The sequence below is a fragment of the Pagrus major genome, chromosome 7 (genome assembly GCF_040436345.1).
Source record: "Pagrus major chromosome 7, Pma_NU_1.0".
Lineage (NCBI taxonomy): Eukaryota > Metazoa > Chordata > Actinopteri > Spariformes > Sparidae > Pagrus > Pagrus major.
Genome location: NC_133221.1, coordinates 10,454,045 through 10,481,860, shown reverse-complemented (window position 1 = coordinate 10,481,860; position 27,816 = coordinate 10,454,045). Strand labels below are relative to the sequence as shown.

Genomic DNA, 27,816 nt, shown 5'->3' with positions numbered 1-27,816 from the left:
CCAGAGCCAAAGGCAATGTCTTCAAAATGGAAATATATTTAGTTTACTATTACAGAAGAAGTATTTTAGAGGATGGAAGTGAATTTCTGCATTTTTGCTTAAAAAAAAAAATCCCTTGCTTATCAAAATTGTTGCTAATCAGTTTTCAGTTGATTGGTAAACTGTTTCAGCTTTACATTCAGAAACAAAGACATTATTTGAAGCTTTACTAAAAGAAATTTGAAGCATTTCTTATTTCTGCAAAGGATGGATTCAGTCTGTGCGGAGCTATTTAGAAACACGATTGCTTTATGATTTATTATTCCCAGCAGGCAGGCTGAGAAGTGGTCACTCTGCTCTGTTGGCTATTATTTTGGTCCTGGAGGACAAACACAGACCGGTCTGGTCTTGGATGGACATTTTAGGGAGAAAAATGCTCATATTTCTTTTGCTATGTGAGCAACTCGCTATATCTCCCCTCCTTGCCCCTGTTCTGTCGTCTTTATCTTTGTGCCCTCCTGTCAGAGCATTCGGGAGGAATGAGAGGGCTGTTTTTTTAAGGTCAGCTGCCCAGAGACAGACCAACACAAAAGGCTGCACAGAGACGTGTGAGACATGGGACAAGGGCTGAAATAACGCCAAAGATCTTCTAACTTAGAGCACACCTATACTGAGCAGGTGTGTCTGTCATTTTTGTGAAGTGCTCAATTTAATTAAATGCTGTCTTTTCTTGTATGCAGCGCTGAGGGAAGTTACATTTTAACAGTTCAGTCTAAATGCTGTGGGGAAAGATTTAGTTATTAGTATAGTAATACTGTTTAAGGGAGAATAATAAGACTGCCACTCAAAATATGCATGATGCATGGGACACTGGCACATAAGTGAGTATAAGAGCAGCACCTCTCTGCAAGTCTAAATTTTTTTGAAGAGGAGGTCCAAGTCAAGGTTTTGTGCTGATAAGAAGAGTTTCCAAAAATAACTCCTGATTACACACTGGTGGACCATTAGGGGTTTTCTTGAGCTTCACTGGACATGATTCAAGAATGTATGAAACACACATCCTGTTTCTCTTTTACCTGAAGCGTTCTTCCTGCAGTGCTTGCATAACAACCGTGTAGTCTCTCTGATAGTGGCTCTTCAAACCATCAAGGCTCTCCTCTAGCCTCGCCTGGCCGTCCCTCAGCTCCTGCAGCTCCTGCAGCAGCATGTCAAGGCTCGAGCTCTGACTCCTCTCCAGTGTGTTGCCCTTGGAACTGGGGGGACCTCCAGGGGCCCCTGTGGTGCTGTTGGCCCCTGCTGAGCCTGACGTAGCACTAGAGCAGTCGTCCTCACTGCCGTACTTGGGACTGGGTTGGAGGTGATGCCCAGCGCTGCCCAGTGAACGCCCGCCAGCCCCCGTCACACCTTCTTCCACTGAGGGGTCGTCCAGAGAGTCTTTGAGCGAGGGGATGTTGTCAGCGCTGCCGAATTTGTTGCGAATCAGCGAGGCGATCTCTCGCGGTTTGGAGACGACGGCTCCGGCGGCAGAGTGGGTGGCCTGGGAGAAGCTGGAGAGGCCTCCCTTCACGCTGTCGACCACGCCTTCACTGAAGCCCGTGACTTTGGCTCCGACATCCTTCAGGCCCTGCTGCATGTCCCGCAGAACATCCTTGGGCTGGCGTGGGATACCGTTGTGCTCCACTTCCCGCAGCTTCCGATGGTAGTGCTCCAGTTTCCTCTGCAGCTGCTGGATGGTCTGTGCCGACTTCTGGTTCTTTTTCTCAAAAACCTGAAAGCCACAGAACAGGTTTTCATTAGTGAGGGGAATAACCATTACACTGAATTAATGATACTCTTTAAGGTGTTTCTTCTCTACCTGTGGGGACAAACAAACTGGACAAACAGGTTTTAGCGTTATTGCACTGACTGCCACATGAAATTACCAGCCTAGAAACAGAAGACAATTCATCTCCTCAATAAACATAAACAGTTTCATAAAGTGCAGCAGCTCCTCATTTACCTGTTTGATCCTTGTGCTTTGCTGTTTGTCAGCATTGTTGGCCAGTTTGAGGTACTCAGCAACGTTGTCATCCCTGGCTGTCTGCTCGATCTTAATCTGCTCCGTGAGCTTGAGGATTTTCTGTTGCAGCTGGGCGATTGCCTGCTTAGTGCGCTGAGGATCTGGGGTGCCATCCTCACCTCCTGGGAACGAACCGTCTGCCCCACATGAAACTGCCAGGGGTGTTTGGCCCAGCCCGCTCACCTCCAGCCGGTCGATCTGAAGAAGATAGAGAGGGAGATTGGAGTAGGTAAAGGGTCAAAAGAGGAAATTGGGGATGAAAGAGGAAAACAAAAGAGGTGGGAGAGGGAAGAAAAAGCGTGAGCTGCATATTGCGGCTTCTTAGTCATTTTGCTGACACACGATAAAAACAGAGGCTTCTGCATTTCTGCAGCCAGTCGCCTGGGCGGAGGGCATTTTGAGACAGTTAAAAAGGCCACTCGCGGTCAGTTTCCCCGAAGAGGAAGATGCAAAATATTACTGTTTCATGCATGGTTTTCACAAAGAAAAGAAAGTAGAAGACAAAAAATAAGTTATGGTTTCCAGCTTATCCATACACGACTCAATTCTTATTTTTAAACATAGTTTTACTGTAAACATTTAAATATTTCAAAAAGAAAGCTAAGAATGCATCTCCTCACTTTAGACTTTAATGAGTTCTGACTTTACTGAGACAGGACTGAAGCTTTTGTTTGCGCTTTGCTTTGAAATGATGCATTTTACTTTTTTGAAAAACATTCTATGTTCTCCATTTTTAATTTGATCTTTGTTAGTATTATTTTCCATCTTTTGTCGTGCATTTTATGTATTCTATTCCATTCTTGCTTTCATCTTATTTTAACTATTATCATCAATGTGGGTTTCATTCTCCACCCTACTTTACATTAATTATGGCACTTAATTATGGTATTTTCTTTGATGTAAAGCACTTACACTGACCTGTATTTCTTGTATGAAAGTCTGTCTAAAATTATTATTATTATTATTATTATTATTATTATTATTCCGTCTTCTTCAAGGTGTGAGTTCAGAGCTATTTGCCAACTGCAAGTCTCTTTTCTTTTGTTAAACAGGCAATAACAGAATGAAACAGTAGCAGCCAAGTCTATTTTGGTTTGTTTAAGAGAACACAGATATGAGACAAGACTTGCAGGATATTAGATTTTTGTTTACAACAGTTTCACAGATTAAGAATATTTCTGTGTGATGCATTCTCAGATACTGACCAGATTTTGTCTATAAGCCACAAAACATCTGTGTAAAACGAATCTAAATTGGGTTTTTCCTGTATTTTTCCCACAACTAGATAAACTCCACCTGAGAAGAAGATGAACCTAGCACCTTCAATCACAGGCAGCTGATGTGACTCATTTCCTCACACACCTCAGGGGAACAACAGGCAGAACATTGCGATACTGCTGGGGCTGATCGTGTTTCAGGAGGGGGGTTGTGATCAAAAATATTCGTCTTGTCGTTTTAACATGCACACAGAATAAGCAGCTGGAGCCGACAGCGCACCACAGGACCACTGAAGCGACCCAGAAAAGCTGAGGACCAGGGGTAAGAGTGAGAGCAGAAGAAGCTTGGCATCCATCACTCATACCGGTATCACCTCTCCATAACAGGTCATAACGAGGAGCACCGGAGGCTCACCTGCATGCGCAACAGCATGACTAACTGATGACGGACACCACAGTCAACAACACACACCACAACGCACCCGGCAGAAACCACAAGTTCAGATTACAGTTCCTTTCCTCCTCAGAGAAATAAAACCAAACTGACCCCCTCTGTCTCTCTCTTTCATAAATCTTCTTCTGTCACAAAAGCGACCACGGCGTGCGTAACAAGCGGCTCACCTTTCCGTTAGTCAAGCGGAGAAACTGTTCCCAGTGCATTGTCTCAGAAATAAAAGCGAGCCTTGTATTTTCATCTGCTCAGTGAAGTTAAACAGCTAAATCAAGCAGATCAAATAAAATCTCCGCGCCGCTTTCCTCAAGTTTCGTCGGGTCCTCCTGCCGCTCCAACTCGCCGGGCTTGTTGTGAAAGTTGAAGCGCACCTGGAACTCTGTCAGCTGGGAAGCCCCGCCCCCTCCCTCCCCTCCCCTCCCAGCTGAGGGATGACATCACCCTCTGAGCTGCACGGCAGGCAGCCGTCAATCACCCCCAGAGCAGAAATAGCTCCACAGTCAGGGACTTTTTCATTTGACTTCACAAAGAGCAAAACATACAAGAATATCACCACAACTCCAAATAACAGACACTAGCAGACCAACAAGACTACAACTGTTACCTCTATGTCACACTTCTCCAATAATTAACTTTACTGGCAAAGCATGTTGACTCAAGTTCTGTAGCAGCGGTTGAATGAAACTAAGACGCCCACATGAACTCAGGTACTCTGCTAAGGGCAAATTGAGTATTTAATACTTGAGTACTATAGTAGTAAAATACTACTTTCACATACATGCAAAAAATAATAGTTCAATTTATACTTTTAATACTTGCTGTGTATTTCGCTCATAATAGCTCTATAATTTGTGGCAATCTGCATGTTTTGATTAATGTGATGATGATGATAATGTGACAGTCCACTTTATGCACGTTCTCGGTTGCCTCGTCTCAGTGCTTCTCTTCGCTCCACCAGCACCAACAGAGAGCACAGTAGCTAACTTTGGTTTAGAAATAGAGTCTGCCATAGGACTTCTATATGTTATGGACTGTTTTTATATTGTAGTATTGCCACTTTTAGTGAAGTGGATCCTTCTTCCAGTGCACCATATAACAGGACAGTGCAGAAACAGGCATTAACAACTTAAACATAAAACTATTACATACAAGCAAGAGCTGGACAACAAATTGTCTAAATACAGGTTAGCATTTTAAACTGTAAGGCAAGGTCATAGAACAGAAGTGCAACCAGGCAGTCAATGTGTAAAGTAAAAATCCTCTAATCAAGTTGAATAAAAGGCCACAGGGAAGACTGGGAGTCTGAGCCCAGATCTGAAACTATATCGGCTCCCAGTCTTTGTGTCTGTGCCTGTGCTAGCATACAGAGAGGAGCACCAGAGGGCAAGAAAAACCAGTCTGACATCTCTTACCAGTACACACATTACACTTAGCCAAGGAGGGCACATTCCTCTGTGCACTGGGAAACACTACAGATTTGGCAAACCATCAAACTATTTAGGTTATCTGGCTTAAAAAAGAAGTTGATTACTGTACAAGAAGGCTCATATCCATGAGTCGTTCTACATACTGTAACAAATGCTGGGTACAGTAATCATTGTTAAATCCTCTTGATGGTCAGCCAAGCTGATCAAATGAATCAGAGGACTGGAACAGCCTGCTGGGCCTCTGCCGAGAACTGAGAGGTGACGTTTGAGAGCAGCACCTGGCCTGTTCTCGGCTATAAACAAAACAGTATTAATAGCTTTATGATGGCGGGCATGAATGAAGGGCCCGTTTCATCTATATGAGCACCCATGTGAAGATATGTGAACATGTCCCAATTTGCACTCGTCTTACAGATGATTAAATTATATGAATAACCAAATGTGTGCCCTCTGAGTGAAGATATAGATAAAGAGGGCAAAGGACGCATCTGCTGAACCCTGAACTGGAGTTACCTGCAATACAGAGTAGATAGGGGGTTTAGATATTGTGATAAGAGGACCTAGTGACCAGTACACACTGGCACCAAATCAACGCCCTGTCACTGATCAATAAATTCATTGTAAGCAGATTTTCTCAGTTACGTAAACGAAGGAACCACATAGCTGATCTTGCCAGGTGGTTTACCTTCTTTTACAGCTCTACAGACATCTCATTTACTACTCTATGACTCGTCACTGCACAGTTATGATCTCATTTTCATACAGACTCATGCTGTTATGCTGCCACACATAGCAAAGCAATGCTTCATCCCCGATGCAGATAAAAAGTTCCAGTTAGCGAACAAATTGTCTGTAGGATCAGTGTCATCCCCCAAATGGTCGAGTTTTTCTGGGACTAATCATGCATGTAATTAAAGATGGTGAGCTGAAGGATTAGGCTAATTTCCCTGGGTTAACACAGCCAAACATGTTGATGTGCTGAGCCACTGGAGCAAGAAGCGACAGGCACTGCATCACTGAAGCTTGTGCAGCCTCACGGGGGAGGCTGAGAATGTGTTTGTAATGGGGGGAGGGCTGTCTGATCCCACTCTGATTATCAGTAAGAAAGACAAAGGGGTCTGCATGGACCTGTCCACTGCCCTATGGCTTCTTGAGAGTCTGCTCTCACTCCACCCATGTCCCAAACTGGGTCTGCCTGCTGGTGGGCCCGGTTGTGCAATGTGCCTCTTATCCACGTAAAACTGGTTATAGCCGTGAAAGGGCAACCCTGACTTACTTTAGATCCATCAGAGGCCTGGGAAATGCCCAGCCGAACCTACACACTCAGACCTACAGTAGGGTTGCTGCGGTGACGGAATTTTCCCACCGACTACTAAGCTTGTGACAACAGTGGTAATACCCAGTACACCGGGGTGCTCACTATCTTTAGAGTGCTGTGTTAAATTAGTGATAATGCAAATCGAACATTTCCTTCAGCTGCACCTTCCCATTAAAAGCATTCAACTGGTGAAACTTGACTTTTATTTTGAAGTAGGTTAGCCACAGGAAATGCAATATGTTCACTGAGTTTAGCACCGCTACCTTCATCAAAAAATGTGTCTGCTGGGCAAAACGTTAGCAACTAGTTTTATTCATTCTGTGGGAGTAAATGAAGAAGGAGCTGTTAGATGAAGAGCCACAAGCAAAAGGTTGCACACTTGTTATATTTTGTATGGCATATCAGCAGACTAACTGCTAAATACTGCTAACTGTAGCTGCCGTTAGCTAGTTAGCTCAGTTAGCCATGCAGATAGGGGTCCAGGCTGGGAGCTCGGAGTAGTATTACAAGGCTAGGTGGTTAGCATGCTAACTTCAGTGGATACCTCTGCAACATAGATGACATAACATTAAAGCTGTTTTTTCTTCCCATTTGGTTTATAATTTCAGGTAATTTTTTAACGTTTAAAATCAAAATTTGTACTTATTGCACCTTTTAAATCTGCTTTTGCTTTTCGTTTGCACAGCAAGTCTCCGCCATCGTCTTGTCAGTCAACTGTTGTCACATACGTTACAAGTGAAACGTGAATTCTGCTACTCTGCTTTGACTCAGCTGCTGCTGCAGTTTGTAACTGTTGCATCTGTCCTCCGACCAAGTATAGATTTTTTAAACAATGATGGGGGTGGTGGGCAAGATATACAACCGGTGTATGTCCAACCACCTCGTAATACCAGGAAGACCGTCTACCAGGGCAAGCTTATCCTATGGCCATATGTATGTCTCACACAAAAAGGCATTTGGAAAGAATTACCGGGCTAATGTTGTTAGATATGCATCACACATAATTAGATCGAGGCAACAAGAACATCTTGTACTGCCCAATCTCTTTCTCAGCCACACAGGACACACATATGCCCCAAATTCCTGCCTGCTCAATGTAGGTCATAGAGCAGAAAATGGCCTGATGCTGTCATAACACCATTTCCTATAAATTTTGGATGATTTCTCAGTTCTCCTTTCCTTTGTGCTTCAGACATGAGATCACGTTTACTTCGGTTTCCTGTTTAATGGGTTTGCTGTTTTGTCAGATCACTCAGGTGAGATCCTGTTTAGTTGAAGTCAAGATGTTCTGATAGTCAAAGAGTGGAAACAGACACAGTCTTAAGCTTCTTGTCACACAATGATTGATATCTTTACCCCAACCAGGTCAGGTTGAATGGAATTTGAAACACAGTTCATCTTTGTTTAAAGATGCATGGGTTTTTATACCATGTGTTTGAGAATGAAACAAGATCACCAAAATACTTGTTATGTTCTAGACTTATAGCTTACATAATGGTGTTTAACGCAGTATTTAGCGTAAACATGGCAGTCATAAACCGAAGCATTGAGCTGCGCTGTGATTGTTTTGGATATAAACATTGTGGTCTGCAATGCCTGTTATCTTACCTGCTTTCTATTTTTTTTTACAAAAAAAAAAGTTATGTTCTTGATGGTCAAGGTCAAGTTTTTGAGTACAAAAGTACAGTACCTTGTTGGTTGTTATGCCTCGCATTCCTGCAGAGTGACTGTGTGCTTCCTGTGATGTCAGATCAAGTTTCTTGTGAAGCAGCGGCTTCACGTGCCGAGATGCAAGAGTGATACTACCACGATACTTTAACTTCTCTCTGGGAAATCCGTTCTGCTCAACACCTCTCCTATTACAACTGAATTGTTGAAAAGGTGTAGCGCTGATATGTCAGGGCATATCGAAGTTTTAGCAGCTGAAGGCTGGGTGAGCAGTCTCTCTGACCCCGCTTATCTACAGAGTCCAATATTCATGAGGGACGGGACTTTGGATCCATGATGGACATAAGAAGCAGGGTCTTTAGGTGTCAGCTTAGTGCTGTGTCTAAGTGATTTCTGTGATCCATCCACCTGTAAACTATCATTTTGCATTTGAGGCTGTCTTCTCTCCATTTATGCCACCTGTATCTCTCTGACCTCATCATCAGGGAGGCCAATCATCTCTGACTGACTGAACTTCACAGTCCTGATTAGTTGGTTTGATCTTTAACCTTGCAGTCTGGGGATCAGAAAGTGGTTGTCACAGCAACAACATGACAGTACTTAGTGATCCACATTATCAAACGGATAAAAATTCAGCTTGCATCTGAAGGTGTGTGGTTGGGGCAGTGGAACAAAGATGACATAAGCAGACAGTGAAGAGCTTGTTCGTTATTCATAGTTATTTCAGTGCACGAGACAAATCTGTGGCATATCTTAACCCCAAACTTTTTGTTTTTTTCGCCATCCTCTTTTCATGTCCTCATGGTTTCAGTTCCCACTCAGCCATGCCAAATTAAGCACTGCTGAAAATGACACAAAAGAGACGTTTTTAATGGAAATCCGCTTTTTGTGTCCTTTAAGGGGACCCAATGTGGCAACAATGCCCCCCATTCACTGGATATGGAAAATTACATAACGTCATGCTTGACGAGAGGCAGTTTACTCAACACATGCACTTATGAATTAGCTGCACACATAATCATGCACAACACACACACATACAGCCAATGCCTGCCAGTGCATTTCCTAAGGAATTCAGAGGGTGTGAGAAAAGCCCTTCGTGTTCACATCTAAAAGAAAGAAACACACATCAGCAGCTGAGGGTGCAGGTCTGGGGAAAAAGAGAGAGAGGGAGAGAAAAACAAAACAAAAACAAAGGCTTTTCTAGGGCCCCATTATCGCAACAAAGACTTTCATCCCTGTGATTTCAAGACAAAATCCTTTTCACACCAAAGACTGGTCTCCTACCAGATTTTGTGACGTCTGAGTCTCTGAAACGCCTTTTATGGGCTCAACACGGTACTGTATTTAGTTACAACACACAAGACACGTAACATATCCTTTTTTTAACAGGTGAGTAGCCATATACTGTAAACACCACATCAATGTAAGCACTTGCACTGGATTCATTAATCAGTAAGGGGAAGTGTCTGAAACCCCAAAACAGAAATGATTAAAATGATGACCACACACACTAAATACAGGCGGAGACTCACGGTGGTGGCGAGATGTGGAGAGGTGTCAGCAGTTACTAGGTTGAGGATGACCTCCATAGCGGGGAGACGCATGCGCACGGCTTTGACTGGAACTTTGTTGGCTCTGTCTATCTGTTTGCATGTCCCTTGGGAGACAACCATAGCCGGGAGAGATGAGGGGACGACCCTGGCCCTGGAGGAACCCTCATCACTCAGGACACTTCTCCCAAACAAAGTCCACTTGACTCAAAGTCCACTGGACAAAGACTCCACTTAGGACTCTTGGGAATTACTGGTGGCTTAATTGAATATCCAGAATCCATAGAGTGCTCTGTCCCTCCAGCAATGTGCCATGACTATTGATAGCCGCAGAGTCTAGGGAGAGTTGTGCTGCTGGTTCACAGAGCAGATGCTCCTCAAAGCCCATGGCCACGCTTCAGTGCTAACACACGCTCCACAGTGCACAGCAACCAGCAGAGAGCCTATGGAACACGTACGCGGTTCGCTAAGCACGACTCCCACGTGCATCAGTGGGAGAGCGAGGACTCCTCTGGAGCAAAGGGTCCGTCTGAAGCGGGTTTGGGGTGACGGAGCCGAGGCGGTTAATCGGATGAAGGCTCGCCGGGTTGGATGGAGGCAGGAAGAGTTTACTGTGAAGTTAAGTGTTCAAAGAATCCGTCGGGGATAAAATCCTCAGAAGGGAGAGAAAGAGAGGCAGAGACCCGGAGGACGGATGTGAGGGGAGCGAGGGAGCAGACAGGAAAAAAAGAGCCCACCAGGAGCTGTCAGTGAGAGGGAGACGGAGCGAGAGGGAGCAAAGGAGTGAGGGGTTGTGAGAAAGCTTTGTGAAGCGAGGGGAGGGGGGGCTTTTCTTCTGTTGGAGTTTCTAGGCCAGCTCAGCTCCAAAACAGTGGCGAGCTCAGGCAGAAAGAAAGGGAGAAGAATCTTGCTCTCCCGCCTTTCAATTATCTCACAGTTTGATTGTCGCAGCCAATCAGTTTCCTGAGCGATCATGCTGTAATGAATCACCTTCTGCTTGCCCGTGTTGCTGCTGACCAATAACACACACTGAACTGCCTGAACTGTACTTAACTGTACTTAAAGTGGCATGTTTTTTTTTTTTGTTGTTGTTTTTTTTACCAAGGTTGTATAACATAAAGTTAACACATGCAGAGCAGTGGACAGTTTAGATTTAAGGTAGAAAAAAACTTGAACCCAAGGGGAAAAAACACAAGATTACACAGTCATATGACGATTACAAAGCTGCTATTCAAAACTGTGCATATGTGCGGACACATGACTACAATCTAAGAGTACGTCATTAGTTACTTATCCACTGATGAAAGAAGTGTGTGAATAGCCTGGTGATCACTTTTACTAGTTGCTAAATAAATAAGACAAGTACGTTTAGAGAAAACAGTTTGTTGCTATCAAATGTAGTGGTAGATTCTGGTTTATTAGTCAAGTGGAAATAGAAACGATCCATTACATTTTCAATTCCAGTTTCATTCTGAGGGTACTATCAAAGTCCAGTGGTTAACAGTCAGACGGTCACCTTCACTACCTTAAAACACATGCAAATTCATATTCAAATACACCCGCAAACACCATTTTATGAGCTGCGGCCCATTGTTCTCCACGATAAAGTCAGAGGGTTTGTGAGCCATCACTTCCAAAATTGTACAAACCAATTAGGGAGAAAAAGCAAAGCAGGGAGCGTAGGGGGTAAGGCAGGACAAGGGCTACTAAAGACTCCTGTGCAGAAGCCGACAGGAGGGAGGGGAAGAGGGGAGCATGAATACAGGCTTTAATGAGAGAGCGGGAGGAGTTAGGGGACCAGGAGAGAGAGAGAGAGGGTAGGATTTAGGGAAAAGGCTGCTTATATAATAACAACTTGCTCAGATGGAAGTGGAAGTGTGTGACATGTTGGTTTGACCCCAGTATTGAATCAAAGGGACACATGGCAGCAGGAGTGGTTTAAAGTCCGAGTCCAGTCATAACATTGCAAAAGGAAAGTCCAGAAAGCTTTAGCGATTCCAAAGCTACACATCACTAAATCTAAATTTTTTTTTTCTTTTCACTTGTAACACACACACATAAACACACAATCAATGGCTTTAGGAGGCGAACAATACATTCAACTCAAGAGCCAATCCTTTGTAAATGTAGGTATGACTTGTGTATTTCAGTAAGTAGAACTCATGAAAGAAATATTTCATTAATGTTCACCCACCAAACACTATTTGGTCATTTATATCCCCCAAACTACATTGCTCTTGCCTTTTCAACACTGCTGGTTAGGCCTCTCATTCTTCAGAGCTACAAACAACAGATCCCACCACCTTCATCAATGGATGAGAGACCTGATAAGCTTTTTGCACCTTGAGAACATTAGATACACCAAAAGGAATAACATGGAAGAGTTTGCTAAAATTTGGGAACCTTTCTGTTCTCATTTAATCTCTTTGAGACCTGGTGTGTTATCCTTTCTACTATAAAGCTGTATTGTTTATATTGATTCTTCAAAATATGTCATGCTTGAGACAACCTTATGGTTGTTTTCTTCATTTCTTTCTTCTTTTTAAATGGTACGTTTTTTTTTTTCTTTTTCTTTTGAGAAAGGAGAGGGTGGGATGGGAGTAGGCGTTGATTACATGTAATGTACAGTATTTTTGCCTCAGTCAGGGTAAAAATCTATGAAGAGATTCTTTAAAAAACATTATATAGTCATCTAGCTTTGTCTAATGTTATTAGTATAATATTCTGTGTAATATGGAGAATCTACCTTGTGTTTTTGTGAAATTTGTAATTAAAAGTCTTCACAGTTTAAAACATTAGTGAAAAGAATTTAAATGAAGTGTCAAAGTTGTTTTTAATTCATTGTTCCACTTTCTAAACAGTAAAATGCAATGTAATTGCACACATTACAGTAAGTGACTGAAGAACAATTGCCAAACCAAACAGAACAGATCTGGTCACCAGTCAATCAAAAGAGAACGCGGAAGAAAAGGGTACAAAGTACTTCAACAGAAAAAAAGGTGGGAACAGGAAACAATGTGTAAATAAACTGAAATATGACCTACAGGATAAACAAAGAAGCACATTTTCACTAAAGGTGCAAAATGTAAGAATTCTAGTTTAAATCATTCCAAAAAAACCCAACTAAAGTTATCAATAGAATGTGAAGCATTAACAGTTTTAACCATGTACCAAAGTCATCTATGTATTGTGTTGCAGAGATGTCTGCTCCCCCAGAGCTCCGAGCTCCCAGTCAGAGGAGAGTCAGCTAATAGTTAGGCTAACTAGCTAGTGGCAGCTATAGTTAGCAGCAATTAGCAGATTAGCAGTTACTCCACTGAAATGTATCCCCCTATTTGTTTGAGTATGAATTAGACACATGGCCAATTCTTACATACTGTACCTTTAAAACAGTAGGAATCTTTTCATGCCTTGTGATTAAAGATTCGAAAAAGGCAATGTCCACCAACAACTTTAACCATTCATTAAAAACAAGCTTTGCGGACTCGCTTTAGTACAATTTCACAAAATATTCTCTCCTATACTTTTTTAAATAACACTAATACGATCGAATTCAATACCATAGATAAACAGGTGCACATGGTATGACAACCGCCAACTGTTGCAACCTTCCTGTCCATCATTAGTCACTTAGGGGAATCCCACACTGATTCCTTTCAGACACTCATTCTTCACCCTGCTCTTAGTGTCACTTCAGCCTGAGGTCCAACTCTTCTTTGGATGCTTTGTGGCCCCCAGCAGCTCCTGTCAGTCCAGGAATACTCAAGCTTTCAGGGTGACTCAGGAGGACATCCATACAAACTCTCTGGCAGCATGCTTTAATAACATACCTAAAATAGCAGAGTGGCTCCGCAATGACAAATTCACAGAGGGGGGTATTCTCATGCCTGGACAAGTGATTGATGTTTGAAAGCTACAAAGAAAATTGAGATGTTGGCCTCAAGGGTTTTTTTTTTTTTAAACCATATTAGTGCCACATTTGCTGTTCAGGAGACAGAATGAACAGCTGTGGCCTGTCTAAGGTGTTATTTAGATTAGCAGGATTCATGTTGGCTACATCTTAAATAAGATGTCAAAATAAGTCTTGTGTGCATTATTATAATTACATTAGATATTAAATTTTCAACTTATACATGAACTCTCAGACACCCCAATTTGGTCCAAACTTGGAGTGATTATACATCTTGTTAGTAACGGCCCAAACACTGCGCATTTCATAAATTAGCTGTCACATTTTCTGTTGTATTTTTAATTTAAGAATAGAGTTAAATCTGGGATCTTAGCTGTGTCGCTGTCTTAAAACATGATAATCTGAGATGCATTGCACCGGCAATAAAGTTCATTTCTGGGATTAAAAATAGAAAAAAAAAACTCTGTTCCTCTGATCCTTTTCTGGTGTCACATTTAATGGGTTTGACGCAGATGTGCCTTGCAGACAAAACAATTACCCAATTTGATGAATCCATCACATTACAGAATATCTCTCTCTCTCTCTCTCTCTCTCTCTCTCTCTCTCTCTCACACACACACACACACACACATGCATTTTATGCATGTGTTAAGGGGACACAACCTGCTGAACTGGTGATGTATGTGGCCAATCCCGAGCAGGCATGCTTATCTAGTTATACAGTTTGACACACCCAGCAGTAGGACTTTAGGCTACTGCAGTATCATGTTATCTATAGTTTAGCCATTCCTATTGAAATGAATAGGAAAACAGATTATGTATGGTATTCATGCAACTGTCTAAAACATTTTGACAGTGTCGCATTCCAAAGATGTTATGCAGACACATTAAACTTTGGAGGCTGATGACTATTTATTGGAAATATTTCAGTCTGCATTTAAATACATCTTTAATACATAAAGTACAAAGGCTCGAGCAAGTCCATGAATGTTATGATAAATGGCTTAAAACACCCACACAGACTCTCTTAATACACTGTAGTTCTAAGGCCTTATTTGCATTTTGCTTTGAACATTTAGGAATAAAAAATGTTGTGTTATTATGCTACATTTGATGAACAACTGAGATGAACCAATAATGGACCTGAGTAGATGGGTATTATGCGGCAATGTATACAGCTTCATCTTTATTTTTAAAGGATAACGTCACCAAAAATGAAAATTCAGTCTTTATTTACTCACTACCATGCTGATGGAAGGTCGAGTGAAGTTTTGTTGCCCGCAAATAATTTCTGGAGCTTCACAGCAAAACAGCGTTGCAGCATCCTCCTGAAGCAGAGACTTGTTTTAAAAAATCACCATACAGCTCGTCCAGCATAATCCAAATCTCTGGAAGTCCCCAGATCCAAAAGTAATTTGGAAAGAAATTATTTACCCCCTTTTGGAAAGCAGAAAACTTCACTATAGCTGCTAAGCGTAGGGTTAGCATTAGCATGCTTTGAAGTGGGTACAAGAGCTTAAACAGGGATCTTTTCAAATCCATTTGGGAACTCTGGGCTTCTGAGGACTTGACTTGCATCTTGACTTGGAGCCATTGTATGTGTTTTTTAAACATTTTTTTTAACAGTTGTTTTTTTAACGAAGTCCCCATCTACTTCGTTTGTTTAGGAGAATGCTGCACTGCTGTTTTGCTGTGAAGCTCCAGAAATGTTTTGTGGAAATTGAAACTTTCAATCTACATGGGGGTGAGTAGATAATGACTGAATTTTAATTTTTGGGATTAAGATTGACAGATCTAAAACAAGCGTGTTTGTAATAATTTCTATGCCTTTCTATATCACGTATGGGCTTCCAAAAAATATACTTGTATTACTGTTGACAAGGAAGTATTTTGAGGACACAGGCAGCTTTAATATGATGCAGGAATTATTTAGAGAATGCTTGGCACTCGATTAGGATGCTAATGAGCCATTTGAGACTTATGGCTGATTCCAACCCAACCAACACAGTAAAATGTATCAAAAATCCGATCTTTCACACACAAAATTTTCTCTGGTTTCTGGTTTAAAAATAGAGGCAGTGTACATTTTGAATTAACAATGCTCGGAATGATGAGCTCACACGTGAAGACAGAGGCACCAAGATCCTCAATAATACATAATACTCATTGTCATTCGAGGGACAGAGCCTGATGCTGAACTGAGGCCAGGCGGGTTCTACACAGCCAAAACGGTTGTGGAAGAGTCCAGAAGAGAAAGGGAAGAGAGCAGCTCTGATGTAACTGGAGAAAGAGTGAATTGAGTAAACATGTTAAACAGAGTGCCATGTAGAGAGTAGGAATAACACGTTAAACTTGAATTGAATTGGTGGTGCGACCACCACAGTCCCCTCCATGTGATCGTAAATTGCGATGAGTTATGCCGTGGCATTGGTTTGGGGGTGCGAGAGGTTACATAAAGGCAGAAGAGCGAGAGCTTTGTGTGCACGGACTGGGGCTAATTCAAGCCTGAGAGGGGAGACAACCATGACTCGGGGCTCAGGCCTTGGTGAACAATACCTTCCTAATAAAAAGAAGCCCCCTGTCCAAGCTCCAGCATAATCAATGGCCCTATTAGCAGTTACATAAACCACTGGGCACTTTATACACAGAGGCCATTATGACTGGCAGGGTCAGAGAGCGTGAAAAATCTTAGTAGCCAACTCCAATACTGGCATCTACAAGAGCCAGGCAGGAAGGAAAACAAACAAACGATAACAACAACAACAACCCAAACAATTAAGTGTTCTCAGTCCCATCTCCTGTCTGGACGCAGATAACGATGAATAACATCAGTTCTCCGTCAGACAAGTGAGTAGTACATTTCCTCAATGTTGTATTTAGTTATGCAGATAAATCATCCAAATTTTGAGATATCATGGAATTGTGCTCAAATATGGATTCAGATAGGTCTCGATATTCATAAATGTATTTCATGATTTATGTATAAATGACTATATTTTACACAATGCGCACAAAAATATTAATGGTTGCATATAAAAGTTTAAAAAAACCAACAACAACCAATGCATAAAATAGGTTTATAATTGTATTTCTCATGCATACTTCTTATAAATAACATAAATAAATGTAACATAATCCAGAAATATATGTATTTAAAAATATTTGCATGTATTTAGAAGCCTCCTGTCATGTGTAAACTTCACTGCATTGTGTGGGTATTTTGAGACTTCTCATCCGAGCATTAGCATCTGCTTCCATACTCAAAGCATCTAGAAATGACATGCGAACAACACCAACATGTTTTTCTGGAAGTAAGTATTCCTGTTAACTCTGGACAAGCCACATACTTTCAGATCTGTATTGCTGTTTTCATTGGAAATATTTTCTACTAAAGAAATGTTATAAAAACCCTGCAGCTGATCTATGATAAATACCCAGCTGGTTAAAAGCATGAAAATACAGCACGTGTACATGAGGGTTTGCTAAGTTACTGTTTAATGTCTGAACCTTTGTAATTGAACGTAGCACATCTGTTATCTTTTATTGCCTGTGCATTTTCAAGTGTAGGACGAAGTCACTGGAAAATACAAGTATATGACATGCCAATTTACCTCAAGTGGAGTTAGACCAATAAACCGGTGGGCCAATATGTAAGCTGATACCAAGTTATTACCTCAGCCAAGGAGATTGTGTTTTCGCCTGTGTCTGTTTGTTTGTGTGTTGGTTGGTTGGTTTGTCAGCAGGATTACACAAAAACTACTGAATAGATTTCCACATTACTTGGAAGGAGAATGGGTTCCTGCCCAATATAGACTCCATTAACTTTTGGAGCAGATCTGGGTAAAGGGATGGATCCAAGATTTTTTTTTTCTCACTTTCTTTCTTACATTGAGAGATAGAGTACTTTTTGACATTTTAGATAATTTCTCAGGGAATAATGCATGGATTCTGCCATATTGAGGCAGCTGGTATCTATGAGTGAGTATAATTTGATGCTGATCCTAGATCTGGTGAGCTTAAATTAGGTTCAGGTAAAAGTACGCCCTGCTCAAAACATACTGTGGTCACAGTTAGCTGAAGAAAAAAACTGAGGGAAAGTTTGTTTGTTATTTGCTTATATATATATATATATATATATATATATATATATATATATATATATATATATATATATATATATTATCAGATAGCACGAAGGAGCATAAATGTGCAGTTGATGGTGTGATATGTAAGTAACAGTGTGGATAAATGGGATGAGACAAAGTATGTATGCACAGCAACTAAATGTGTCTACATGAAGGGAAACAGAGTGGGTACGTGGGGGGAAACATTTGTCCATTGGTGCTGAATGGTATTTGTTGGAACTGCTTCAGTTTATACTAAACCCATCCTGGTTATGCAACATGGAAACAGACAGGGCACTGGCCCAAAATGCAGAGTTGGTCTGGCTGGATGCTGTACAATACCCAGAGTACCATGGGGCAGTATGCAGGCCCAAACAGACCGCCAGCCTATTCATAAGCAGGAAGATGGAGAATCTAGAACAAACAGTCCCAGCTTTTTGGCCCTGAAAGATTATTTGGTCTGGCCCCTTCTCAGTTTTCTTGTTCTCTCCACCCAAACCCCATACCACGCATTGTTCCCCCATGTTGACCTCACTGCCCACTTTGAAACAGACTTATTGGATGGTCTGGGGCTTGGGTACTGTTTGGGAAGTTTTAGCGAGACAACACTGTGTGAATTAGGCCACAAGGAAGCAGAAGTTTTCATAACAGGAGGACAGATAACGAGGATTGGCATTTGGCTAATAGCGTTCGTCAGCACTTGACAGCTATTATCTAATGACAATCTGAGAGGACATTCAGATTATCTAATGGAGACTGTGTCATGTACTGAAGCTAACTTTCAAAGCCGAGCTCACAAACATACTGTCATTTTCATGACTTGGGAAACACACGGTAATTATTACGGTTCACCCTGAAGTATGACCCTAGTCAAGATCACATCTGGGTCCGGATCAAACTCTGCTCTACTCTGTGTGAAAGTTGAGTTCTTTCCCCATTCTGTTCCATGTGGGATGCACCATATAAGGTAAATAGATCACAAGACAGTATTTCAATAAATTAATATCACAAGCAACTACAGCCTCAATCCACAAGGGGGAGCTAGAGCACAAAATATTCTACACAGAGTGTGTCATCTTCTGTATGGACAATTGCCTCTGTTACTGGTCTGTCCTTTGACTGCAACCATTTCCTGTCAATAAAAGTTCTTTTGCATTCTTTCGTTATCACTCCTCCCGCTGACATTCAGCTCTTTATCTGACATAATTCAGACCTGATGTGGCAGTCACATCCAGGCACACACAGGTGCCTTATGGGCTGATACTGACAGCAGGGAGGAAGGGAGGATATGTCAAGGAGATAAACAGCAGAAATGGCGAGAGTGCGGGCGGTAAACTGTGTAACCTTTGTGTTTATGCAATATTTCAAGTCAGGAGATCATGAGAAGAGAAAAAAAAGAAGTGGGAGTTGAAGGCACATAATGTCGGATGATGAAAAAAGTGTGTCAGCGAGCAGAAAAAGCCTATTTGTGGTGCTGTGTCATTTTCAACCAACTGCATTATTTGCCTGAATAAAAACAAATACACAGCCTTGTTTCAGTAGTCAAGAGGTAATTTCCCAGTGGGAAATGAGCCTTTCTGGTGGGATGAAAACAGTAAAAAAAATGACAGATTCTTTGGATTCCTACTGGCTGACACACATGAGAATGAGAGAGGAATGGCTCTGGTTATTAGGGAAGAGAAAATATGACCATATTTCCCTAGAGGTTCTGATCAGATTTGAAATGTGTGTGCATGTGTGTTCTAAGTGGGTCAGTGGAGCAGAGCTGAGCTCAGCGATCTATAGCCTCATCCATAATTCATCAGAGTCACACAAATGATATAGACAGAGCAGGGAGTGGCAGGGATGCAGAGCATGCCCTCTCTCAGTCTGTCTGTCTTGTTTTCTCTGCTCTGCCTCTCTCAGAATGAGTAATTTCCTTTTGAAAACAACCACCACCCTGAGCAAAGAGAAGAAAACCAAACAGATTATGTTTCAATAAGATGCATATTTGGAATGAAGTGGTTCTCACACTTAAAACTGACAGTTTCCTCAGTCAAAGCCCTGACGATTAAGCCAGCAGGAGGACAGTGTCTGAGGAGCTGACATGTATGTGGGTCATGGTTGACCAGAACATCCTCAGTGACTGACTGACCGAGTATGTGGCAATCCTGCAACGGCTGAGAAAACAGCATAGACACACGTGCATACCCACGCTAATTTCTTCTCTCTTTCTCTCTCACACATACGCACAGACTAGTCCAAAGAGGAAGGACCAGCTGCAGGCCAAAAATAAATACACAAAGGATGACCCATAGTGACTCACTGTGGACATGTGCACATAAATGCACATGACCCCTTGCACAGACATGAACAAGAAACTTAAACATATCCCATCAGGCTACAAGTACGCCCCCCTGCTAAGTATTTTGATCACCAGTGTGAGTATAACATATAAAGTTATTGACTGCATGAATGATCCATGCAGAGAGAAAAAGATGTGGAGAATCTACTTCTCAAGGGGTTGAATATTAGTCAAATTGAAAAAACTTTCTTTTCTCGGGTTATATATTTATATATTTCAATGACCTTGAAGCGTGAACTTGACCAGCTCTGGTTCAGATGTCTGTCTATTAATAGCAGCAGAGAAACAGCCAGAGAGCCACAGCAGACTCCTTCCTCATTGAAGCCCAGATTAGAACCTATAAAACTGACTGAGAGGGAAGAACGGCTTCAAATTCGCAGCTCCATCTTCCTCTCTCTCTCCCCACGACTCCATCCATCCTGCTGATCCACACCCCCCTTTCTCTTACACACACACACACATTTATCTAAGAAACATTCCTCCGCCCCATCTCTCCTTTGAGCCCTTCTCTCAGTCCTTTCTTTTCACACCATCACATCCGCCTGGATGGTTTCACGCGCACATAATTGCTTGTTATGCATCAGCCGTAAGTGTGTGTGGAGTAGCCCGACGTGTTCCCCGCTGTTGTGAATGCTAATAGCAACCAGCACTGGATAAGGGCGTTGGCCTATATGTATAATCACATATGAATATTCAACAGCCTAATTAAACAGGCTGGGGCTACGCTTCAAAGGGAGCGCAAACAGTTGGGTGGAGAGTTCAAGCGCACACACAAACACACACACACACACACACACAAAAGATGAGCATCTGATTGATTCAAGGCTATTCTCCATATTTTAAATAGTTCAACAAAACATTAACATGGCATCTATTTAATTTGTTTTGTTCATTCTCTTTGAAGTGGAAGACAGGAGCCCCTTTGAGGTCTGTTAACTGTCGAACTTTTCTTTATCAACACAGCTACACAATTCACATCTGTCTTTGTACGTTATTCAGAGGACTCAATTTAAATATGCGCCAGAACAGGAACAGGAAACAGCGCTGTCGCTTTAGATCTGAGCGACAGGGTGCCATTCCAACACGTCTCCCGAGTAGCTCTGCCATTTGAAATACTTGACGAAAGAGAAAGCTTAATTACAAGGTTGAGAACAAATGAATCGACGAATTTGAACAGGGGTCTAATTTTAGCAAACACTTTTCCCCCCTCCGCCCTGAGAGGTTGTTATTTCACCAGACTACGCTGGTGAGGTGGCTGAAAGATCAGTCGGTGAACCTGTGAGCGTTCAGCTGGGTAAAGCCGCTATGGCCCTCTTTGAACATCACCCTGTTACCATGGAGATGGGCAGCCGGCTCCACCGTCTGAGCACTGGACACAGATGAGAGGGAGGGAGATGAAGAGGGAGTGAGAGCTAAAGAAAAGCAGTTTCTAAGACATGAAGTGAGACAAACAGTGAGAGGGTAAAGGGTGGAGAGACAGAAAGAGAGAAGGAAGAAAGATAGTTGAAGAGGTGAAGAACAGGAATAAAAAAACATGTGGTGGACAGAGACAGACCTCCTGGCTGATTACAGATCCTGGATGTGCTCTCTCACAAAGAACAAGGATAAACAGAGCCGAACAAAAACACCTGATTCATACAGAATATTATATATGTGTAGTAGTAGAGTGGAGTATAAACATTTTGTGACTCATAAGGTATAATCTTCAGTCCATTTGAAAATCTATCAGAGATTTTGGACAGTCGTGTTAAAGGGGAATGCTAGGATTCTTTGTAACCAGAAAGTCTTGTTCAAGGAGAAGTCTCGCTCTGAAATCCCACGAGGTAAGTTGTTACAGTTGTTGCTTCATCTAGACTGTCAAAATCAGTTATATAGCCAGCCATGACTTTGGAAATAATAATAATTCTAGACTCCAAACTCCTCTCTCCAACTCTGGCTCACCTTTCCAGGATCGTCTTCCTGCAACAACTCACCTCTCGCGAGATTTCAGAGTGAGATTTCTTCTTGAGCGAGATTTGTGTTTTCTGGTTACAAAATGGATCGTATTATTTAACAAAAAGGCTTATCTCCATAGGAATTGTTTTCATAACGTTGTCAGACACAAATCTTTTGTTGTCAATTCAAGGAGGTGGTCCTAGATTGCATTGTGAGAAATGTCCTCGATAGTCGATTTTGAGCTATGAAGACCAAAGTCAGCTATGTAAAGTGTATAGTCTTAGACAGGGGCACTGTTCATGAAGTAAAGGCTTGTGTATTTTGCATTCAGTTTGTTTTCAAAGTTGTAGTTTGCCACTACTGTTTAAGCAGCTGAGAACTGCACATGTTCTTCCCAGTTTCCTCGGCATCTTGTCATAACTAATGTTTCACAGAAAGTAAAGTTAAAAATAGAAAACCTTTACTTTCTAGGACAGCTCTTGCATTCAAACAAGCGGATATTGTAGGGAGCTGCCACCGCAGAAATGGTGACTTGACTACTTCTGGTACTTCCCGGATTTGTGCAGACCAAGGAGCAATAAAGCTGTTCTGGCGCCTTATGGCGGCCCAACACCAATTAATTTGACATCTGAATACAAACACATAAAGTACACACACAACTTACTGGAAACAAGTGATGTAATTAAGGAGAGAGCAGAGAACAGGACAGGATTAAGGGCCAGAACAGGAGATCCATTGCGTTTAATTCACAGTCAATACTGGTGTTTGTTCTTCTGATCAATGACTGTCTCCCTGCCACACACACACCAACACACATATACACACACTGTAGAATATTGACTGCCACACACCTGCCGACTGTCTTTCTTTTCAAATTCTTTTTATTGATTTTTTATGCAGGGTGCCGACTGTCAAACATACCACTGCTGATTGTGTGGACTGAAAGACTGTAGGAGAAAATGGCAAGGCGATATTTTCGATATTTTTTACATGTTATGAAAAAGACAAATGGCTCACGGACAAGTGAGTGAAGGCAAGGATAGATAGTGAAGGGTAGGTAAAAAGGACAAGGGGGGGGGGGGGGGGGGGGAGAGAGATTACAGCACGAAGAAGAAAAGTTGCAAAATGCTCTTGTTCCTTTCTGAAAGTTAGTACAAGCCACAAGTCACAGATGAGCCAAACCCATTTAGCGGCTTCACGCTACTTCCTCATGACTCTAACACTGCATAGAGTCTCAGAGCTAATGTCAATAACTGTTAACCACAGAGAGTCGTGATGGTACACTGACAACTGAAGCACTCTCACACACATGCAGAGTGCCTGAAAAACAATTTGCCATGGGCTGATAGTTGGCAAACACAGCAGTGGGATGACATCACCTCCAGTGTAGACTAAGAGCACATGCTTCATCATCCCCATGGCTGTCTCCCTCCCTCTGCTAAAAGTCCACTGAAACTCAGTTGTTTGATTAGACAAAGGGTTTGACTGCCTGTTTCTGTGACTGTCTTCCCTATGACTATGACTGCGGTGCAAGTGGTTTGATAAGACTTGATAGTTTCAATAAGCATCTGCTTGTATTAAAGTAAATGTAAGCTAGCAATAACCTGAGTTTGTCTTTTCAAATAACTCAATCTTCCTAAAATAGTTCCAGGACGAGCCACGGTGTCCTGATGTAAAGGGCACAAACTCTTTCGTCAACACACAGCCAGGAGCCTCGGGAGGTGAGCGATGATGAGAGCGCAGTGATGAGGATGTTAAACTAACAGGGACGGAACAAGCCCCAGGAGACCAGGTGATGTTCAGCACCTCCCACTGACACTTCTCCTTTCCACTCTCTAACGGGACAGCACTGGTGAGGTTACAAAAGAGGACCAAATCCTTCATAAGTAGGTCTGTATTGTCAAAAAATGCAGATTGATTGTTTTTTTAAGAATCCTATTAGTGAAAGCCACTAAATGTACTATAAATACATGGTTGAAATTTGACGGCACAAAACAAACAGCTCAAGCTCAAATAACGCAAATTTATATAGAGTTTGAGTCTTCTAAACAATTTATTTTGGCCATGTCTTCAGCAAACCTTCATGCATTTTCTTTCTTTTTCCTTCTCCCTTAAAAACATCATTATTGAGCCACACTGCATTTCTTTCATCTAAATCTTATCATTTTGTGTGTTCAATCCAAAGACCAACATAAACATAATCGAGTTAGCTAAACAGATTAAATATCAATATATATATTTTTTAATAACATTATCTAATATGATGTTGTTCTGATTCATAAATTGACCCAGTTTTTAAACACTGGCATATTTGGACTCTTTCATTCTTTAAGGTCCAGCCTGATCAATGAGGAGACAAACAATAAGATATTTGTCTATATGTATTTCAGTCCATGTACATTATAAAATTCACACAATAACATTAACTTGGGGCACTTCAGGAAACACATTTTTAGACCTTCTTCCATGTCATTCAGTATTTTTCTTGTACACATTATGTGCAAAACTAACCCTTTTTTTTTAGTTATTAGTCAATTTTAAGAAGTCTTAATTTTTCCTTATCCTGTTTTTAGCTGCCTTCATGTAATTGAAATTTAAAATGATAGTTTGTTAGACCATGTAGGAAGCTACGCTATGTACTGCTGTGAGCAGGAGTGGCAGCAAAATGTATTTTTGGATCGTAAAAGCTAAAAAATCAGTTTAAGTCTACACTATATTTAGAATATTTCCATCACTTTACCTTGCTGTTAGACAGCCTTTTCTGACGGAGGACTGGAGCCATTTTATCCATCTATTTTCTCTTCAAAAGCCACCAGACTCCTTTGTTAAAAACAGTAATTTTACCTCACGGAACATGGAAGTTACTGGTCTACCGCTGCCTCGATCGCTTAGTGTGTTTGCGTTATTGTGTAAATTTGTTGTTTAAAAGGTTAGTTGTGATTCACAGAAGTTACACAACAACACAAACAAAATAGACTCAAAATCAAAGGAGTCTGGTGGCTTTGGAGGAAGCAATATAACAGCTTTGGTTCCCTGTTGGTAAAGGGCTTTCTGACAGCAAGGTAAAGCATTGAACATTTTCTAAATATAGTGTACACTTGGACTTGTTTGGCTGTTTTGAGGTGGCTAACAGCAGAATGTTGATTAGCTTCCTACACTTTTGCTCCTACAGCTTCTCCAAACTGAAGGCGTTCCTACCGCCGTCTGACTGTGGATAAGTCACTCATACAACACCACAAAAACTCAAACTATCTATTTAAAATGTGAATTGCCTTGCACTGTATAAGATACTGATCCTCTGAGAGTAGTCCTTGCTGAGAGTATTTCAAGTTTTAGTAGTACACACAGTTTGGCTGGTGTTCCTCTGAGGCATGTTTGTATTGAGCTGGTTAGTGATCACTGCAGGAGAACACGCAGAATGTTTTCTCCGACATGGAAACCAAATTTCAGGGATAGACAAAAGGAGGATGAGCAGGAAGACAGGTGGACATGTGGATATGTGGCCTGGGGTAAAGTGATGGGGTCATCTACCCAAGGGAGACAAGGTTAGTGAACATTTGCAGACAGGCCCTGGAGGATGTTATGTTCTCCAAAGACAAACGCCGCTTCAGTCTTTCTCACGCACAAAAATCCTATGGTGTGAGAGGAGTAGCCCCAAGGCTTGGCTTCTGTTTCATCTCAACTCGGTAGCTCATATCCCACTACAGCCTACTCCCTGGTTCTGTCCAACCTCCTGTCTTAAACAACTCTTCCATCCGCCTGACACTAAACATTCTGCACCTTGCGGCCCTTCATTTCCTCTGTTTGTTTTTACTACTGTTTTATCCCTCTGAGAAGTTAGGATAGACCAGACAAGATCAGTCCCTGCCAGTCTGAGATCAGGCCTTCCAGTCTGAAAGTGAGACTGTGCCTTGAGCTGTCTGCCCATGTGTACATCTGTGCATGTTGATGCTTCCAGGCATATTATGATCATCCACCAGCACTATTGCACAAAGCAAAAGATGAATAGGGAGGGTTTATTCAGTCAATCAATTAATAAGTAGCTAATTGTAATCAATCCCGCAGGCTGAGCACCAGCTGCAGAAGAGTGAGCTCATAACAGACCTAATGCTGAGCTTTAACACCACCGTCAGGGGAAACATACATCAAACTCATGGGCAGTTGTATAGTAAAGTAGCCTGTTATTGCAAATGAGTCATAAATGCTCCCTAATCAGCAATAATCAAACATAACATTTTCCAATAGTTACATGTACATCCCCTTGGTGATGGCTCTAATTCACCTCACAGGCTACTTCTCTCACTGCTGTACGATGAGTTACTGTTTAACAAGAGTTGAGATAAAGTGCAAAGACAGACCGCTTGGTTACTGTATGGATCGAACTCCTTAAAATGAAAGTAAACTCAGAGGAAAATCTCTCTTTAGCACAAGATATGCAAGCAATGCTTTTTCCACAGTTGTCAACTGGCTGATACACAAGTGTATTGTTCTGCAACTGATAATAGAGTAAATTTTTACCATTGTGACTGCAGTCCTGAACAAAGCACGGGCCAAATAGCCACAAAACAACTCTTGATACAATACCAAATAGCTGGAAGATGGAGAGAGAGAAAGATAGACAGAGAGGTGGGAAAAGATTTGCAAAACCATCACACAAGGGTTTGCCAGGAGCAAAAATCAAAGACAACTGTGCCTTTAGCAATGAACGTAGCTGCAGTGTGGAGATGGGAAGACACAGACATGACTTTAACCTCTAAACAAGCTTGTGTGTTTTAAGCTTACCTTGGAGTACTGTCTACGAAGACTGAAGCGCTGCACCATCCTGACGTACCCACAGCTGGAACCTGTGCTCTACTCCTCTCCACTGATATCCCTCCAAAGTACACACTGCCTCACATAGTGCACTGTACATTCACACACACACACACACACACACACACACTGAAGGTACACAAGCTAACCCTCCTCTCCAAACATCCATGTGCACACACATTTCTAGTTACCGCTTTCCTCTACTATGCAAACACAAGTGAGGATAGAGAGAGAGAGAGAAAAGGATAGAGAGAGAGAGAGAGAGAGAGAGAGAGAGAGAGAGAGAGAGAGAGAGAGGGGGAGATGAACAAAAAAGGGGAGGGAGAGCAAGCAAAGATAAAGACAGCTCAGCTGTGTTGCCCTCTACCCATATTCACAGTGATCCCCTGAGCTCTGTCCCTCTCTCTCTCACACAAGATGCTCACACCACATGGCTGCCAATGCACAAATGATTGGTAGTATACATACTTGCGCACACACTGAGCAGTCTTACAGTCACACGTGTACACACCCCTTCCACATCCTCTTCTGAACACAGCACTGATAACACATTCACACAACCGGTGCTCAGCTCTCACTCATCTAGGACAAGGCAAGGTTGCCTCCTGCTTCCTGTCAGTGAGCCGAAGGGTGGGGTGAGGAGGAGGAGGAGGAGGAGGAGGAGGTGGTGGTAGAGGCGGAGGGGGAGATTGGAGAGGAGGCGGGAGCAGCTGACTGTCTATACTAACTCTCTCCAGGGACAGAGGGAGGGGGACAGGGTAGGGAAAGAGAGAGAGAAAAGAGGAAGAGGAGAAGGGGACACATGATGAAAAGAAAAGAAAAGAAAAGAAAAGAAAAGAAAAGAAAAGAAAAGAAAAGAAAAGAAAAAGATTCCTCGTTCCTGATAATCAAATTTTGACGAGCTGTGCACCCCTCGACCCCTACAAACAGCAGGATGTCACACACCTCCAAGGTCGACCACACTGTTACTATGGCAACCCAAGCAGGGTGTAGTTCTAGGCAAGACATGACATTGCTGC

The 27,816-nt window shown here is 42.1% G+C and overlaps 1 protein-coding gene across 10 annotated transcripts in view; it reads right to left on the bottom strand.

Moving 5' to 3' along the window:
- The window catches only part of tmcc1a (transmembrane and coiled-coil domain family 1a), a 47,447-nt gene that overhangs the window by 5,497 nt on the left and 14,134 nt on the right, over positions 1 to 27,816 (bottom strand). For 8 of the 10 annotated variants that reach the window (XM_073470012.1, XM_073470009.1, XM_073470014.1 and 5 more), the window contains 2 exons: positions 1,979 to 2,236; positions 1,056 to 1,747 (listed from right to left, as the gene is read on the bottom strand). In XM_073470012.1, coding sequence (XP_073326113.1) covers positions 1,056 to 1,747; positions 1,979 to 2,236 — 950 coding nt within the window. Of the gene's footprint in view, positions 1 to 1,055; positions 1,748 to 1,978; positions 2,237 to 3,876; positions 4,019 to 26,767; positions 27,017 to 27,816 lie in introns of those variants that run through there. The other 2 variants (XM_073470016.1, XM_073470017.1) reach the window with 2 other exon arrangements.